The sequence below is a fragment of the Ovis aries genome, unplaced genomic scaffold (genome assembly GCF_016772045.2).
Source record: "Ovis aries strain OAR_USU_Benz2616 breed Rambouillet unplaced genomic scaffold, ARS-UI_Ramb_v3.0 scaffold_85, whole genome shotgun sequence".
Classification (NCBI taxonomy): Eukaryota; Metazoa; Chordata; class Mammalia; order Artiodactyla; family Bovidae; genus Ovis; species Ovis aries.
In genome coordinates, this window is record NW_024599827.1 from 1,616,112 (window position 1) to 1,634,562 (window position 18,451).

Sequence of the window (18,451 nt, forward strand, 5' to 3'; positions counted from 1 at the left end):
TCCCATTTGTTGGGCACAGACCTCACCCACTCCAATGTCCTTGCCTGGAGAATCCTGGTGGGCTGCTGTCTATGGGATCGCACAGAGTCGGACACGACTAAAGCGGGTTAGCAGCAGCAGCAGCAGGGCACAGACCTCTAGCAGTACTGTAAATGTCTATTACACCTCAGACAGAAGGGAAACATTAGAGATAGGTTCCAAGGTTTCAAAATAATGCTTAAAATATGCATGTTATTTTCAACAAGTTCTGAAAATGCAAAATCTTGTCTAAATAGGCCTCTTGAGAAACCTGTATGCAGGTCAGGAAGCAACAGTTAGAACTGGACATGGAACAACAGACTGGTTCCAAATAGGAAAAGGAGTACGTCAAGGCTGTATATTGTCAACCTGCTTATTTAACTTCTATGCAGAGTACATCATGAGAAATGCTGGGCTGGAGGAAGCACAAGCTGGAATCAAGATTGCCAGGAGAAATATCAATAACCTCAGATATGCAGATGACACCACCCTTATGGCAGAAAGTGAAGAGGAACTAAAAGCCTCTTGATGAAAGTGAAAGAAGAGAGTGAAAAAGTTGGCTTCAAGTTCAACATTCAGAAAACTAAGATCATGACATCCGATCCCATCACTTCATGAGAAATAGATAGGGAAACAGTGGAAACAGTGGCTGACTTTATTTGTCTGGGCTCCACAATCACTGCAGATGGTGATTGCAACCATGAAATTAAAAGACGCTTATTCCTTGGAAGGAAAGTTATGAGCAACCTAGAGAGCATATTAAAAAGCAGAGACATTACTTTGCCAACAAAGGTCCATCTAGTCAAGGCTATGGTTTTTCCAGTAGTCATGTATGGATGTGAGAGTCAGACTAAAAGAAAGCTGAGCACCAAAGAATTGATGCTTTTGAGCTGTGATGTTGGAGAAGACTCTTGAGAGTCCCTTGGACTGCAAAGAGATCCAACCAGTCCATCCTAAAGGAGATCAGTCCTGGGTGTTCATTGGAAGGACTGATGTTGAAGCTGAAACTCCAATACTTTGGCCACCTGATGCAAAGAGTTGACTCATTTGAAAAGACCCTGATGCTGGGAAAGATTGAGGGCATGAGGAGAAGGGGACGACAGAGGATGAGATGGTTGTATGGCATCACTGACTCGATGAACAAGGGTTTGGGTGCACCCCAGGAGTTCGTGATGGACAGAAGGGCCTGGCTACTGGAGATCAGTGGAGAAATAACTCCAGAAAGAATTAAGGGATGTAGGCAAAGCAAAAACAATACCCAGTTGTAGATGTGACTGGTGATAGAAGCAAGGTCCAACGCTGTAAAGAGGAATATTGCATAGGAACCTGGAATGTCAGGTCCATGAATCAAGGCAAATTGGAAGTGGTCAAACAGGAGATGGCAAGACTGAACTTTGACATTCTAGGAATCAGCAAACTAAAATGGACTGGAATGGGTGAATTTAACTCAGATGACCATTTTATCTACTACTGTGGGCAGGAATCCCTCAGAAGAAATGGAGTAGCCATCATGGTCAACAAAAGAGTCTGAAATGCAGTACTTGGATGCAATCTCAAAAACGACAGAATGATCTCTGTTCATTTCCAAGACAAACCATTCAATATCACGGTAATCCAAGCCTATGCCCCAACCAGTAATGCTGAAGAAGCTGAAGTTGAATGGTTCTATGAAGACCTACATAGACCTTTTAGAACTAACACCCCAAAAAGATGTCCTTTTCATTATAGAGGACTGGAATGCAAAAGTAGGAAGTCAAGAAACACCTGGAGTAACAGGCAAATTTGGCCTTGGAATGCGGAATGAAGCAGGGCAAAGACTAATCGAGTTTTGCCAAGAGAACGCACCGGTCATAGCAAACACCCTCTTCCAACAACACAAGAGAAGACTCTAAACATGGACATCATGAGATGGTCAACACCAAAATCAGACTGATTATATTCTTTGCAGCCAAAGATGGAGAAGCTCTATACAGTCAGCAAAAACAAGACCAGGAGCTGACTGTGGCTTGGATGATAAACTCCTTATTGCCAAATTCAGACTGAAATTGAAGAAAGTAGGAAAACCACTAGACCATTCAGGTATGACCTAAATCAAATCCCTTATGATTATACAGTAGAAGTGAGAAATAGATTTAAGGGACTAGAGTGGAAGTGAGAAATAGATTTAAGGAACTAGATCTAATAGACAAAGTGCCTGATGAACTATGGACAGAGGTTCGTGACATTGTATGGGAGACAGGGATCAAGACCATCCCCAAGAAAAAGAAAGGCAGAAAAGCAAAATGGCTGTCTAAGGAGGCCTTACAAATGGCTGTGAAAAGAAGAGAAGCAAAAAGCAAAGGAGAAAAAGAAAGATATAAGAATCTGAATGCAGAGTTTCAAATAATAGCAAGGAGAGATAAGAAAGCCTTCCTCAGGAATCAATGCAAAGAAATAGAGGAAAACAACAGAATGGGAAAAACTAGAGATCTCTTCAAGAAAATCAGAGATACCAAGGGAACATTTCATGCAAAGATGGGCTCAATAAAGGACAGAAATGGTACAGACCTAACAGAATCAGAAGATATTAAGAAGAGGTGGCAAGAACACACAGAAGAACTATACAAAAAGATCTTCACGACCCAGATAATCATGATGGTATGATCACTCACCTAGAGCCAGACATCCTGGAATGTGAAGTCAAGTGGGCCTTAGGAAGCATCACTACGAACAAAGCTAGTGGAGGTGATGGAATTCCAGTTGAGCTGTTTCAAATCCTGAAAGATGATGGTGTGAAAGTGCTGCACTCAATATGCCAGCACATTTGGAAACCTCAGCAGTGGCCATAGGACTGGAAAAGGTCAGTTTTCATTCCAATTCCAAAGAAAGGCAATGCCAAAGAATGCTCAAACTACTGCACAATTGCACTCATCTCACACGCTAGTAAAGTAATGCTCAAAATTCTCCAAGCCAGGCTTCAGCAATACGTGAACCATGAACTTCCAGATGTTCAAGCTGGATTTAGAAAAGGCAGAGGAACCAGAGATCGAATTCCCAACATCCGCTGGATCATGGAAAAAGCAAGAGAGTTCCAGAAAAACATCTCTTTCTGCTTTATTGACTATGCCAAAGCCTTTGACTGTGTGGATCACAAGAAACTGTGAAAAAAATCTGAAAGAGATGGGCATATCAGACCACCTGACCTGCCTCTTGAGAAACCTATATGCAGGTCAGGAAGCAACAGTTAGAACTGGACATGGAACAACAGACTGGTTCCAAATAGGAAAAGGAGTACGTCAAGGCTGTATATTGTCACCCTGCTTATTTAACTTCTATGCAGAGTACATCATGAGAAATGCTGGCTGGAGGAAGCACAAGCTAGAATCAAGATTTCTGGGAGAAATATCAATAACCTCAGATATGCAAATGACACCACCCTTATGGCAGAAAGTGAAGAGAAACTAAAAAGCCTCTTGATGAAAGTGAAAGAGGAGAGTGAAAAAGTTGGCCTAAAGTTCAACATTCAGAAAACTTAGATCATGGCATCTGGTCCCATCACTTCATGGCAAATAGATGGGGAAACAGTGGAAACAGTGGCTGACTTTATTTGTCTGGGCTCCACAATCACTGCAGATGGTGATTGCAGCCATGAAATTAAAAGACGCTTATTCCTTGGAAGAAAAGTTATGACCAACCTAGAGAGCATATTAAAAAGCAGAGACATTACTTTGCCAACAAACGTCCATCTAGTCAAGGCTATGGTTTTTCCAGTAGTCATGTATGGATGTGAGAGTTGGACAATAAAGAAAGCTGAGCACCAAAGAATTGATGCTTTTGAACTATGATGTTGGAGAAGACTCTTGAGAGTCCCTTGGACTGCAAGGAGATCCAACCAGTCCATCCTAAAGGAGATCAGTCCTGGGTGTTCATTGGAAGGACTGATGCTGAGGCTGAAACTCCAATACTTTGGCCACCTGATGCAAAGAGTTGACTCATTGGAAAAGTCTCTGATGCTGGGAGGGATTGGGGGCATGAGGAGAAGGGGATGACAGAGGATGAGATAGCTGGATGGCATCACCAACTTGATAGACATGAGTCTGAGTAAATTCCAGGAGCTGGTGATGGACAGGGAGGCCTGGGGTGCTGCAATTTATGGTGTCACAAAGAGTCAGACACGACTGAGCGACTGAACTGAACTGAATTGAAAGGAGACTAAAGTAGAGAGAGATCAAGGCCAACATTGGACAATACACTGTCACATTGTCTTTTGCTATATACTATAGTGCCTACTAGATTTTGTATTATTTCAGCTTCATAACTCATTTTTCAAAAAATGCTATTTGTTTTTAAAATGGGGGCTGTGCTGGGTCTTCACTGCTGCTCAGGCTTTTCTCTGGTTGAGGTACACAGGCTTCTCATTGCCATGGCTTCTCTTGTTGCAGAGCATGGGCTTTAGGGCACACAGGCTTCAGTAGTTGCACCATATGAGCTCAGTAGTTGTGGCTTCCAGGCTCTAGAGCACAGGCTTCATAGTTGTGACACGTGGGCTTAGTTGCTCCACCGCATGTGGGATCTTCCCAAACAAGGTATCAAACCCTTGTCTCCTGCATTGGCAGGTAGATTCTTTATTACTGAGTCACCAGGGAAGACCCCAATAATTGTTGTTTTAAGCCACTAGGTTTTGGACAGGTTTGTTACACAGTAATAAAGAGCCAGAACAACACCCATGTAACTACCACTGTATACATAACATTTCTGTTACCCTACAAGGTTCCCTCATGCACCCTTCCGTTCAACAACCCTCCCAAAGCTTAAGTGCTATTCTGACCACTAGCACCACATTAGTTTTGCTATGGTGAAGTTTGATATAATTAGAATCATGATATATTGTTTGTGTCTGGCTTCTTCTGCTCAACATGAAATTCGTATTATTTCAGTATTTGGGTTTGTTCTTTTTCATCCATTGTAGAAATATACCACCATTTATCCATTCTAGTACTGGTCATCATTTTTTCATTTATTATGAATAAAGCAGCTATGCACATTCATGTACTTCTTTTGGTAGGCATAAGTACTAGTTTCTGTTGGATATATACCTAGGAGTGGAATGGCTAAGTCATAGGATATAGGTATGTTTAGTTTTAGTAGGGTGGTGGTTTGTTTTCTTTTTAATTGAAGTGTAATTGCTTTACAACTTGGTGATAGTTTCTGCTGTACAGCAATGTGAATGAGCTTTAAGTATACATATATCCGCTCTCTCTTGCGTCCCCCTCCCCCCCATCCCACCCCTCTAGATCATCACAGAGCACCAAGCTGAGCTCCTGTGCTATGCAGCAGCTTCCTAGTGTGGTCAGTCACTCAGTTACGTCTGACTCTTTGCAGCTCCAGCGACTGTAGCCTGGCAGGCTCCTCTGTCCATGAAATTTTCTAGGCAAGAATAGTGGAGTAGGGTGCCGCTTCCTACTCCAGGGGATCGGACTCACATCTCTTGCGTCTCCTGTGTTGGCAGACAGATTGTTAGCCATTGAGTCGCCTGGGAAGCCCTGGTACACACAGTTGTGTGTATACATCAATGCTACTCTCTCTGTTTGTCCCACCCTCTCCTTCAGCCGCTGTGCCCACATGTCCATTCCCTATATTTGCATCACTATTCCCGCCCTACAAATAGGTCCATTAGTAGGGTGGTGGTTTTAAAATATGCCCATGAATTCTTTGATACTACTCCATAAAGGAAGAGTATGTGTGCCCCCTCCTTGAATTTGGACTGGTCTTAGCGAATCATTTGTAATCGGTTGAATATAATGGATATGGCCCTTCATTTGCATGACTTTTGAGGCTAGGTCTAAAAAAATTATGCATCTCCACCTGGTTTTCTTGGGACAGTACCTCTGGGAAATTTCCAGCCAGAATTTCTCTAAATACTGTTCTGCCTCATTCTCATTCTCCTTGTAATAGTCCATTTTTTCATTCTGTCTCAGATGATTAATAGACACATACTCTTTTCTGTATTTTCTGTCCTTTTTCCTCTCTGTTTCAATTTGTACATCTTCTACTGACTTGCTTTCTAGTTATACTAGTCATCTGTTTTGCTGTTAAACACAATTTGTTATAGTGCCTTTCCGATCAAGAATCTCTGACTCTTTTTTCATGGATTCTAACTTTCTGGTGAAATTCTTCTCCATCTTCTGTTTTCCTCAACATAGTAATCATAGCTATTTCACAGTCCTTGTCTGATAAATCCAATAGAACTGATTGGATTTATCCATAGAACTGATTCTGTTGTCCATAGAACTTGATCATCCATAAAACTGATTTCTGTTGTCTCTTCTTTCTCCTTCTCTCTCTCTGTTTTTTAACATGCCTCATAATTTTCATTTTTTTCCTGACAACATTGTAGGAAAAAAATGTTGACTGGATGGTATGCTGCCGCTGCTGCTGCTGCTGCTAAGTTGCTTCAGCCGTGTCCAACTCTGTGTGACCCCATAGATGGCAGCCCACCAGGCTCCCCTGTCCCTGGGATTCTCCAGGCATATCCTTCTTCAAATAGAATTGAATTTCCTTGCAGCAGCTCCTACATATCACCTTGACCCTGTCAAAAGACTGATTTTACACTAGCTAATTTTTTTCATATTGCTAGCATGTAACCCTTTCTTCTAGGGCATGTCCTTATGAGATCTCAATCTAATTACTAAGACTCTTTCATTTTAGTGGAGCTTGAACTAAAACTTCTGTCTCCCTAACACTGTAGCACATGTGAAGCCTCTACTTATCTCTATTCTCTCAGCTGCTATTGTTTCTCCTTGTACATGCACAACTTAGAAATTATCCAATAGCATGAAGTTAATTTATATGACAATTTTGGGGTTCCCTGTTAGGAAGGGAAAATCTTCACAGTTCCCTCTTTTCGAGGACTCTGCTCCAACTTTGGCAGTTTCATAGTCTGTCTCTTGAATTCTTTCTGCTTAAGAAAGTGAAAGTGTTAGTCTCCCAGTTGTGTCTAACTCTTTGCAACGCCATGGACTATAGCCCTCCAGGTTCCTCTGTCCATGGAATTCTCCAGGCAAGAATACTGGAGTGGGTTGCCATTTCCTTCTCCAGGAAATCTTCTGGATCCAGGGATTGAACCTGGGTCTCCAACATTGCAGGCAGATTCTTTATCGTCTGAGTCACTGGGAAAGATGTTTCTGCTTAAGAAACAAGCAATAAATTAGAAAATACCCTCAGGGAAAAAGCAGGAGTAAATCTCATGTGCTTCCCTTCTCTTTAGGACCCTAGTTCCTCAAGTCTTATCTGCAATATTTATTATTTACTGCTGACAAAGTCTTTTTGACCAAACTCAGTCAGGCTCCTCTGAGCCTGCTTCTCAACTGTGCCTCAGCTGTGGTCCCAGGCCTGTCTTTGGCCTGCCTAACTCAGTCTTAGCAAGAATTCTCTGTTATAAATAATTTAGTGAGAATATCTGGGTCTTCCCTGGTGGTCCAGTGGCCAAGACTCTGAACTCCCAATGCAAGGGGCCTGGGTTTGATTCCTAGTCAGGAAACTAGATCCCGAATTTTGCAACTAAGACCCTGTGCAGCCAAGTAAATTTAAAAAATAAAAATAAATATTTTAAAAGTATGTTGCTTAGTTTCCACAATTTTATGAATTTCCCAGTTTTCCCTTTGTTATTAACTTCTAACTGCATCTCTCTGTGGTCAGAGAAGACATAGTCCACATGCACCTGGGAAGAATGTGCATGCTGCTATTGTCGAATGAAGTGTTCTGTATATGTCTGTCAGATCTAGTTGGTTTATTATGTTAAGTCCTCTATTTCCTTACTTATCTTCTGTCTGGTTGCTCTGTCCGTTACTGTGAGTGGGATATTGATGGCTCCAACTATTACTGGAAAGCCATCTATTTCTCCCTTCAATTCTTTCAGTTTTTGCTTCCTAAGTTTTCAGCTATTATTTCTTCAAGTGTTCTCTCTGCCCCTTTTGCTCTCTTTTCTCCCTTTAGGAATCCCACAACATTGTCTGTTTAATGAGGGGCCATGAAAGTGAAAGTGAAAGTGAAGTCGCTCAGTCATGTCCGACTCTTTTTGAGATCCCATGGACTGTAGCCTACCAGGCTCCTCAGTCCATGGAATTTTCCAGGCAAGAGTACTGGAGTCAGTTGCCATTTCCTTCTCCAGGGGATCTTCCCAACCCAGGGATCGAACCTAGGTCTCCTGTACTGCAGGCAGATGCTTTACCGTCTGAGCCACCAGAGAAGTCAATGAGGCGCCATAGTTCTCTTAAAGTGAAAGTGTTAGTCGCTCAGTAGTGTCTGACTTTTTGCGACCCCATGGACTGTAGCCTTCCAGGCTCCTCTGTCCATGGGTCTCTCCAGGCAAGGATACTGGAGTGGGTTGCCATTTCCTTCTCCAGGGAATCTTCCCAACCCAGAGATCAAACCAAGGTGCCCTGCATTGCAGGCAGATTCTTTACCATCTGAGCTGCCAGACAAGTCCCTAGTTCCCTTAGGGTGTTTGCTTTTCTTTTCTCTGCTTTTCTTCAAGCTTTTTGATTTCTGTTCTCTGCTTGATAATTTCTGTTGTCTTATCTTAAAGTTTGCTGATTCTTTTTTTTTTCTGCTTGCTCAAATGTACCTTTAAATTCTTTTAGTGAATTTTTTATTTGAGTTGTACTTTTCTGCTCTGGAATTTCTTTTGGTTTCTTTCCAGGTTTCCTATCTCTTTATTGATACTTGCATTTTGTTCACACATCATTTTCTTGATTTTATCCATATTTTCTTAAGTTCTTTGACCATCTTTAAAATAGTTGTTTTAAAGTCAGTCTAGTATATTTGCCATTAGGTCTTTTGTAGAAGTGGTTTCTTTCTACTGATTTATTTTTTTGTTTGCATGGGTCAAACAAACATTTATTTCTTTGTATGACTTGTGATTTTGTTGTTGTTGAACATTGGACGTTCGAGTCTAGTAATATGGTGACTTTGGAAATCAGATTCTCCTTTCCCCCAGGGTTTTCTATTTTTTTAAGTAATTTTTTATTAATTTTATTGATTGATTTTATTTTTGCCTGCACTGGGTCTTTGTTGCTGCAAGCAGTCTTTCTCTAGCTGAGACAAGTGGGGGATACTCTCTAGTTGCGGTGTGCAAGCTTCTCATTGCTGTGGTTTCTATTGTTGTGGAGCGTGGGCTCTAGATACTTGGGCTTCAGCAGTTGTCACACCTGGGCCTAACTTCCCTGTGGCATGTGGAACCTTCCCGGAGCAGGGATCAAACCTGTGTCTCCTGCATTGATTGTTTTAAAATCTATCTCTTTGCCAAGGACCTGCCTGAGACGTAAACGTAAGGTCTTCTCAGGCATTTTCTCTGCCGTTCCCTGGGCATGTATGGTCACTCTAATTTTTCCCATGTGTATAGTTGCTTTTTAATACACTAGTCTTTACTATCTGGTTCCACAAAAGGGAAAAAGGGAAAATGAAGGAGGGGTAGGGAAGGGTGCTGGTCCTTTAAAACCCCTGGAAGTCACTTCAGCTTAAGCATCCTGCAGCAGTGGAGAGAGGTACCCCAACAACAATAGCTCACCCTCTTTGTCTGTGCCTTTGTGTTCAGAAGCAGAAATCCTCTTGAGTACAGATCCCCAATATTTGGAGGATAGGTGCCTTTTTGCCCTCCTTGGCTCCTACAAGCTGTCGACTGAAAAAAAAATCCACAGTGTGAGAGTTGTGAATTGTTTTATTTGGGGCAAAATGAGAGCTACAGCCTGGGAGACAGCATTTCAGAGAGCTTTGAGAAACTGCTCCAAAGAGGCATGGTGGGGGGTGGGGGGGCAGTGGAGGGACAGTCAATATAGATGTGATTTTGGTGAAGGGAGGAATACATGCAATCAAGGACATATATTTTGCAGAAGGTTACTGATAGTCACGAGGAGCAGACGTCACCATGAAGGATTTTAGTGCTTTTCTAGATAAAAGGAGAGGCAAGGATTGGGGTCATAAAATCATCTCCTGAAAATATCTATGTGAAGACCTGTTTGGCCAGTTTCTCCCAGAGCACAGAAGGCCTCATTCCTGATCTCCACCCTGAACTCCTTTCAGGGGGTGTTGAACATCAGCAGCTGCAGTGGCTCATGATTTGATCCTTGCAGAGGTAGATGGCAAGTGCCATTTGTAGGCGGCAGAGGTGTGTACTACCATGTGGCTGGTGGTGGAGGACATGTAGCTGCTACTGTGCAAAGAGCTGAAGCTGATCAAAATCAACAGCAATTTGCTTTCCAAGTCTTCCCCTAGAAGTTACCAGCCTTCAACAGAGTCCAGAGCTCTAAAATAAGTACAGCAAACAGATTCTACTAGTGAAATTGTTTACGTAGGAAGACAGACTCCTGGTGATCCAAACTCTGCTATCTTCCCAGAATCCTCAAATTCACTTATTTTTATTTTCAGTTTGGCCAAGAAGTGCTTTTGGCTATTCTTTGCACTCAATTTTCCACCACATTCCACAAGCTTTAATAGTGCAGTGTCTTTATTTTTTCTATTATGATTTTATTGTCCTTTACCAGATACAAGTGTCAGTTGCTCAGTCCTGACTCTTTGCGACCCTGTGGACTGTAGCCCTGCCAGACTCCTCTGTCCATGGCATTTCCCAGGTAAGAATACTTGCATTCCCTTCTGCAAGGGATCTTCCCGACCCAGGGATCGAACCTGGGTCTCCTGCATTGCAGACAGATTCTTTACCACGAGCCACCAGGGGAGCCCTAATTTACTTAGGTAACTTTGAGGAGTTTTGTTTTTTGAGATTTAGAATACGGTCAATTTTGGGTAATTCAAACACATTTTTAAAAGAAGAAGAAAAGGAAAGAAAAAAGAATCCCTGATCTATATAGATACCAAAAATAGAGGCAAAAGAGGGAGGAGGATAGGGGGAGGCTGTTAGACGTAGAAGGGCTCCACGCTTGCTCCCAGTATTACCACAGGAACAGTGCCCCTCTGGAGGGGTGACTTTGAGGATTCCTGAGGAGGGGGCCACGTGAAATCACCTTCTGCCCTCTCACGACCTTTCCTGGCCATGCCCTCCGCCCCCTCTTCTTCCAGACCTGAAACTCCCAGAAGGAGAACCTAGGCACTCGCCCTGGATACAAGTGGGAGGCGCTGCAGTTGGTGAGGAGGGGCCTAAAGGAAGGAAGGGGCCAGCGTTTCAGGCCCGGTACAACTCCCACCTCCGGCCCCGCGGCGGGGACGCGCCTCCGCGCGGGGACGCGCGCCGGACAGCTCGGGGAGGGGCCGGCGGAGGCGCGCGGCTTCCGGAAGCGCCTTTCCCGGAAGGTAGGGAGGCGGTGCCAGCCTCGGCGATGGCGGTTGGGCGGCAGCACCGCTCTTTCTAGCCCGCGGAGCCGCGCCGCTGGAGGATGGCCTCGCTCGGACCAGCAGTTACAGGCGAGCAGGTCCCGGGGGCTGAAGCGGAGCCGGGCGCCGCGGGGCCGCCGGCGCCGTCGACTTCCTCGCTAGGGCCCTTGCTCCCCCTGAAGCGGGAGCCGCTGTACAACTGGCAGGCGACCAAGGCGTCGCTGAAAGAGCGTTTCGCCTTCCTCTTCAACTCGGAGCTCCTGAGCGATGTGCGCTTCGTGCTGGGCAAGGGCCGCGGCGGCGGCGCTGCCGGGGGCCCGCAGCGCATCCCGGCCCACCGCTTCGTACTGGCGGCCGGCAGCGCCGTCTTCGACGCCATGTTCAACGGCGGCATGGCCACGACGTCGGCCGAGATCGAGCTGCCCGACGTGGAGCCCGCCGCCTTCCTGGCGCTGCTGAGGTGAGCGCGGCCGCCCAGCCGTGACTTTGGGCGAGGCCCTGCTTTACCCCCCGGCCTCAGTTTCTTCCCGCGTCGGTGATGCTCGGGGAGGTCGAAACCGACATTCGTCAGCCGGGACGGCTGCCTGCCTGTCGTTAGGGTAAACACTAGTGTCTGGGGCCCAGGACCCTGCGTTTTCCCGTTTCCAGTAGCAGGGATTTTAGGGAATTAGGGACGTGATGAGAACAGAGTTTGGGTCAGATCGCCCTGATGGCCTATTTGCGACGTTTTAGGTTTTTGTTGGGGGAGAGGGGTAGTTGCGGAGTCTTGGAAGACCGATGACCTTTTAATTTCATTATTTTGTAAATTGTTACTCCTTTTCCATTAATATTAGTTGTCATGACCCAGGAAAGTAAACACCTAAACAAGTAAGTTTGGTTCTAGCTAGCTTGCATTCCAGCAGACAAGATTATGTTTGCTAAAAAAAAAATCTTCCTATCAGTGTTAGAATTGGCTTTTTGATTATGTGAGGATAGAAGATTGACTTCTGATTAATATTATTTAATGGAGGGAGCTAATAGTCTGGCATTATTACCTGGTTATTCACAAAAGTCCATTTAGGAAGGTGTAAGTATTGTGAAGAAAGCTGAGGGCCGAAGAATTGATGCTTTTGAACTGTGGTGTTGGAGAAGACTCTTGAGAGTCCCTTGGACTGCAAGGACATCCATCCAGTCCATTCTAAAGGAGATCAGTCCTGGGTATTCTTTGGAAGGAATGATGCTAAAGTGAAACTCCAGTACCTTGGCCACCTCATGCGAAGAGTTGACTCATTGGAAAAGACCCTGATGCTGGGAGGGATTGGGGGCAGGAGGAGAAGGGGACGACAGAGGATGAGATGGCTGGATGGCATCGCCGACTCGATGGACGTGTTTGAGTGAACTCCAGGAGTTGGTGATGGACAGGGAGGTCTGGCGTGCTGCCATTCACGGGGTCGCAAAGACTCGGACACGACTGAGCAACTGAACTGAACTGAACTGAAGTATTATTTTATACAGTTTTGATAATGAGACTGAGGCCCAGAGAAGTCAAGTAACTTGATGGAGGTAATAGAGCCAGCCCATACCAGAGACCATGTGTGTTCCATTATGAGATGGTTTTAGCTGCCTGAATAGAATGTATTGTTAAAACAACAGGCTTGGATGGTACTGAGGCATAACAGGTAGGTCAGGGAACAGATAAGTTCTCCACAAAGGCTCACAGCTCAGTGAGATCAGTAGGAAATGGAATACAAAGTTAACACAGGTAGAAAGTAATACCAAAATCCCATTAAAAAATGAATAAAGGACAGGATAGATCATTTAGGGAAGAAAAAGTATAATTAGCAGCCAGTGTTTAACCTCATTAACAATTAAAGAAGTGCAAATTAAAAGTATAGTACTTTTCCTCTTCTTACAAACCCTCCAGGTTTTGTGTGTGTGTGTGTGTGTGTGTGTGTGTGTGTTTTGGTGAAGGTAACATCTGGCAAGACCTTTCCAACAAAGGTGGTAGGAAAACAGTTGGGCATTGTAGATTATTTTCCCCACAGGTAGGAAGTAGTCAAGTACTGAAAATGTTCCACACAAAAATATTTAAGGGGGACTATTTATAGTAGTGAGGAAGTAGTGTAGCAGAGGGAATGGTTTTACCAGTGATAGGTCCATCTGATGGCACGTGGTGCAGCTGCTAAGCAGGGCACTGAAACCCACTCCAGTGTTCTTGCCTGGAGAATCCCATGGACAGAGGAGTTTGGTGGGCTGCGGTCCATAGGGTTGCAGAGAGTTGACTAAAGTGGCTTAGCAGGAGTGCAGCTGCTAAGTATGATAGTCATGAAGACTAGATAATAACATTATTATGAAAAAAAATGTGTATAATTAGCATTTGAAACATTGCTCACAGTAGTTAAAAACTCAGAAAAGAAACAGCAAAGATATACTTAGAGAAAGGGAGAGAGGAAATATACCTAAATGCTAACCAAAGTTGTGTTGGAGTGGCAAGATGGTGTTGACTTGTTTTTCATTTGTTTCTCATCTGTTTTGTAATTTAGTTCAATTACATTTATAAAAGGAAAAACAACTCAAAAGCTAATATCTAGATCATTTTGGGATTTGGTTTGAAGTTGACTGGGAGCATTGGTTTTACTTCTTTGGGTTTTCTAAATTGGAAGTACTTTTTAATGAATTGTTGGTTCACCTTCATTGTAATCACCTGTTACATTTTTAATTCTCTTCCTTCCTCCTCACAGTATTGTAATGTTTGCCAGTGGGACCTTGAGAGTGTATTTAATTCTTTCCCTGAATCTGATATTGGCTACGTTTGAGAGCCACTGATCTAAATATTGTTGGGTAACTTTTTCTCTTAAAAAATACAGAGATTGCTAGGATAAGAATGTAGAGAGAAAATGCTGGTTTCATGTTTTCACTGAAACTGTTAATCAGTTTGTTGTTTCCCACGAATAGAAAATAAGTGGATTCATCTGAGTCCTTGAAATTTTTCTAGTTTCAGTGTGGTCATGGTATTTATACTTCTTCAGGCTCTAGTCATTGTTTTATTCTGAAAGTGATCTCTGGACTGATTTTTAAACTTAGGTTATTGGCTGGTTGTGAAGCAAAGATGCTATATTTACCTATTATTGTGTGACAAAAAGATGTGTCATGGTACTTACTGAGGTTGAAAAGCAGGTTAGCCTGGGCATACTTTTATGTTTACAACTTGAATTAAACATTACTTAAAGGCTTTTGAACTTGAGTTTGAAGCACTTTAAGAAACTGCTCATTTTGATCTGCCAGACCTTTAAGTGATGTTCTTAGTTGTTCATTTGAGAAACACTGCCTTCCTTGTACTGTTTCAGATATCGGATATAGCAGTGAACAAGAGGAAGTCCCTACCCTCACAGAGTTAATCATCTAGTAGGGAGAAACAAAGACAAAATGTCAAGTACAAATAAGTGTTTTAAGGAAAGATGATCAACTTGTGGGAGAAGGACCATTCATCTCAAGAAAAACGTGTTTAAGGCCCAAAATTTCTCCTGTTAGACAAACTGCAAGAGTAAACCAGTGTGATCTGAACAGATAGAATAAGGGGGAAAGTGGTAGAAGATGAGGTCAACAAGATAGGCTGGCCAGGATTGTGCACAGCTGTAGAGCCCATGGAAAGACTTGGATTCCCCTGTCTATAGTGGGAATCCTTTGAAGGGTTTTGAACAGGGAGTTGATAGGAAAAGTGAGTGTTAGTCACCCAGTAGTGTCCAATTCTTTGTGGCCCCACCAGGACTGCATAGCCCGCCAAGTTTGTCTCTCCATGGAATCAGGGGTTGCTATGATCTGGTTTAAAAACTCCTGGCAGTTGTTTGGAGATTAGACTGTGGAAGGAGTAAAAGGAGCAGGCGACAACTGTTGTCTTCCTTTCTCCCATTAACCTGAGGCGCTACATACTGCCCCAGCAGTACCATGAAACTTGTGCTCAACCCAAACCCCGTTTCCAACTGGACAATCACAAATGAGTGTCTATTTAGTACACATGCAGATGGACTGTCAACAATAAAAATATCTTAACACTTACTGAGTGCTTGCCATGTTCTCCTTACTGATGTTCCTGAGCACCTTGTGTGAACCCAAATTTCAGAACAGTCTTTGAGGCAGGCATACTTCATATGTCCTGTCTCAGGCAGCTTTTGTCATAACAATGCTATAAAGCACCCCAAAAATCAGGGGCTTAGAAAAGCAATCGTGTATTCTTCCTCTGAATATTCTTGTTATGTGGGTCAGTTGGGGATGACTCAGGTGGGCTTGGCTCCAGGCTGTAGTTTGGTTCCATTATGTTCCATTTGTTTCTCATCCTGTTTGGACCAATCTTAAAGGTTCTGCTCAATTCTCTCAATTTTTTTTTTTGTATTGCTCCAAACAGATCACACTGCCTTTAGACTCAGCTCGTTTCATTCTTCACGCTGTTAACAAAGTTATCTCTCTGATATCTAGACATTATTACAGGACTCCCCTGAATCTCTTAATGACTTCTTTTTGCGTATGGGATGCATTTAAACATTTTAACCGATATGCAAGACCTTTATGATTTGATATCTCTTCCTCTTCCTCTTCATCTAATGAGTACCCCAGTTCTGCTGATGGTCTTTTTCTTATTTTAATACTTGCCTTCTAGTGCCTCCTTGCCTTTATACGTCTTTGTCTGCCTAGAAGGTTTACAGACTTAATAATTACCCTTCAGATATACTTGAGGCTTTATCTCTTTATGAAACATCGCTGCCAGCAGATTTGCTGCCTCATGTAATGTCTTATATCAGGTTTTTTATCTGTTGCTGTAGAACAAGCAACTCCAACACTTAGTGGCTTAAACATAGTCTTATTATCTCTCACAGCTGTGTGAGAGGTTCTTCTAGCATATTCTTCAGGTCTCCCATGCAGTCAGTCTGATAGCAGTTGGGGCAAGTGTCATCGGGGGGTTTGATTCAGATTATGGTTTGGCTGAGCCTCTCTCTCTCCAAAGCTCCTCCAGCTGATCTTTGCAAGGTTAGCCTGACTTCCTGGCAAGCAGCAGGCCATGGATCCTGAAAGCACAAAGGTAGGAGCTTCTGCATCCTCAGAGTTTAGGCCCCAGGCTGGCATAGTGTTACTTCTGCCACGTTCTGTTGATTAAAGGGAATCAAACAGGACGAGCCCAGATTCATTATGGGACAGCTCTGTGTAAAGGTCTGGATCATAGAAAGCATGATTTATTAGGGCCATCTTTAGAGATAGTTATCAAATCATATATAATGTATAATGCTGTTATAATTATGACATTACTTTTTAATCATTCTATTACCAAACCATGAGCTTTTTATGGGCAGTGTTGTCTGTGTTTGTATTTCTAGGACCTGTCTATTATTATATAGCCCTCAGTAAATGTTTTTGAGTAAAATGAATGAATCAGTAGTGACACAGTTTCCTGTACATAATCTTATGATTTTTCTAATTTACAATGAAGTTTGTACCTTAGTCGTTTAATTTTTAAATTGGATTAAATGTAACCTGAGTTTTATATTTTGGAAAGCTGTTCATCTTCAGGAAAAAATCAGAAATAGTTTGATGACCTGTAATTATTTCTCTGTGCTCTGGTTCTTAGAGATAGTGTATTAGAAACATTAATTTTAAAATGCAAAGTACTGTGGTAATATTATGTTTAAGTTATAATTTGTAAATATTGGCTTACAGAGTTTTTTGAATTGCAGAAGTGTTAGTAATTAAATAAAATGTGGGGAAAACATGTATGTAAAATATGAATCAAGGTGATTCTTGGATTTTTAAGTAGCCTTTTTTCTTACTAGAAATGAAAATGGTTTCCCTATCAATAGCTAGAAACTTGTACTGAGCTGTGTAGTTGGCTAACGTGTATTTATTAAATCTTTGCCAGGTGCCCAAACTGAGCCTGGTGCTGTAGGAAAGATATGGGAAAAAATATAAAAAACACAGAGTTCCCTTTCTTACAGTTTATAGTCTGGTATTTATTTATAACTTTCATTGCTCCAAAAACAATTTAAAATGTCTAACAAGAAACACAGAGGTAAGAAATAAAGCAGTCAAGATGAAGCTAATATAAAAATGCATGCTATGCATACTCTACAGACTTAATTTTGATCATTTTAGCAACTGTTACTAAAAGGGAAAGCTGGCCAGTCAGTTACAGTTCATAGTGTTTGTCAGATTAAAAACAGGCCAACTGCTTAAGAGATGCACAGCTCGTATCTGATACTAAGATCAGTTAAAAAAAATTCCTGATGCCGTCCCATCATAAAGAAGGCATTACTGAGATGAATAGTGTCCTTAATCTACATCTTTAGGTATAAATATAGATGTTTCTTAAATATATTCAAGCCAAAGGTGTATTACCAAGGTATAGTTTCAGTTCAGTTCAGTCGCTCAGTCACATCCGACTCTTTGTGACCCCATGGACTGCATCACGCCAGGCTTCCCTGTCCATCACAATTCCTGGAGTTTACCCAAATTCATGTCCAGTGAGTCGGTGATGCCATCCAACCATCTCATCCTGTCATCCCCTTCTTCTCCTGCCCTCAGTCTTTCCCCAGCATCAGGGTCTTTTCCAATGAGTCAGTTCTTTGCATCAGGTGGCCAAAGTATTGGAGCTTCAGCATCAGTCCTTCCAGTGAATATTCAGGACTGATTTCCTTTAGGATGGACTGGTTGGATGTCCTTGCAGTTCAAGGGACTCTCAAGAGTCTTCTTCAACATCACAGTTCAAAAGCATCAATTCTTTGGCACTCAGCTTTCTTTATAGTCCCAACTCTCACATCCATACATGACTACTGGAAAAACCATAGCTTTGACTAGATGGACCTTTGTTGGCGAAGTAATGTCTCTGCTTTTTAATATGCTCTCTAGGTTGGTCATAGCTTTTCTTTTAAGGAGCAAGCATCTTTTAATTTCATGGCTACAGTCACCATCTGCCGTGATTTTGAAGCCCCCCAAAATAAAAGTCTCTCACTATTTCCCTGTCTATTTCCCATGAAGTGATGGGACCGGATGTTGAATTTTAAGCCAGCATTTCTACTCTGCTCTTTCACTTTCATCAGGCTCTTTAGTTCTTTGCTTTCTGCCATAAGGGTGGTGTCATCTGCTTATCTGAGGTTATTGATATTCC

The 18,451-nt window shown here is 42.7% G+C and overlaps 1 protein-coding gene across 7 annotated transcripts in view; it reads left to right on the forward strand.

Annotated features, from left to right (window-relative positions):
• The first annotated feature begins 11,303 nt into the window (after positions 1 to 11,303).
• Positions 11,304 to 18,451, forward strand: part of BTBD1 (BTB domain containing 1) — a 47,261-nt gene continuing 40,113 nt past the window's right edge. For all 7 annotated transcript variants that reach the window (XM_060408763.1, XM_060408765.1, XM_042242645.1 and 4 more), the window contains exon 1: positions 11,304 to 11,782. In XM_060408763.1, the coding sequence (XP_060264746.1) occupies positions 11,385 to 11,782 (398 nt within the window). In that variant the 5' untranslated portion in view covers positions 11,304 to 11,384. The remainder of the gene's footprint in view (positions 11,783 to 18,451) is intronic.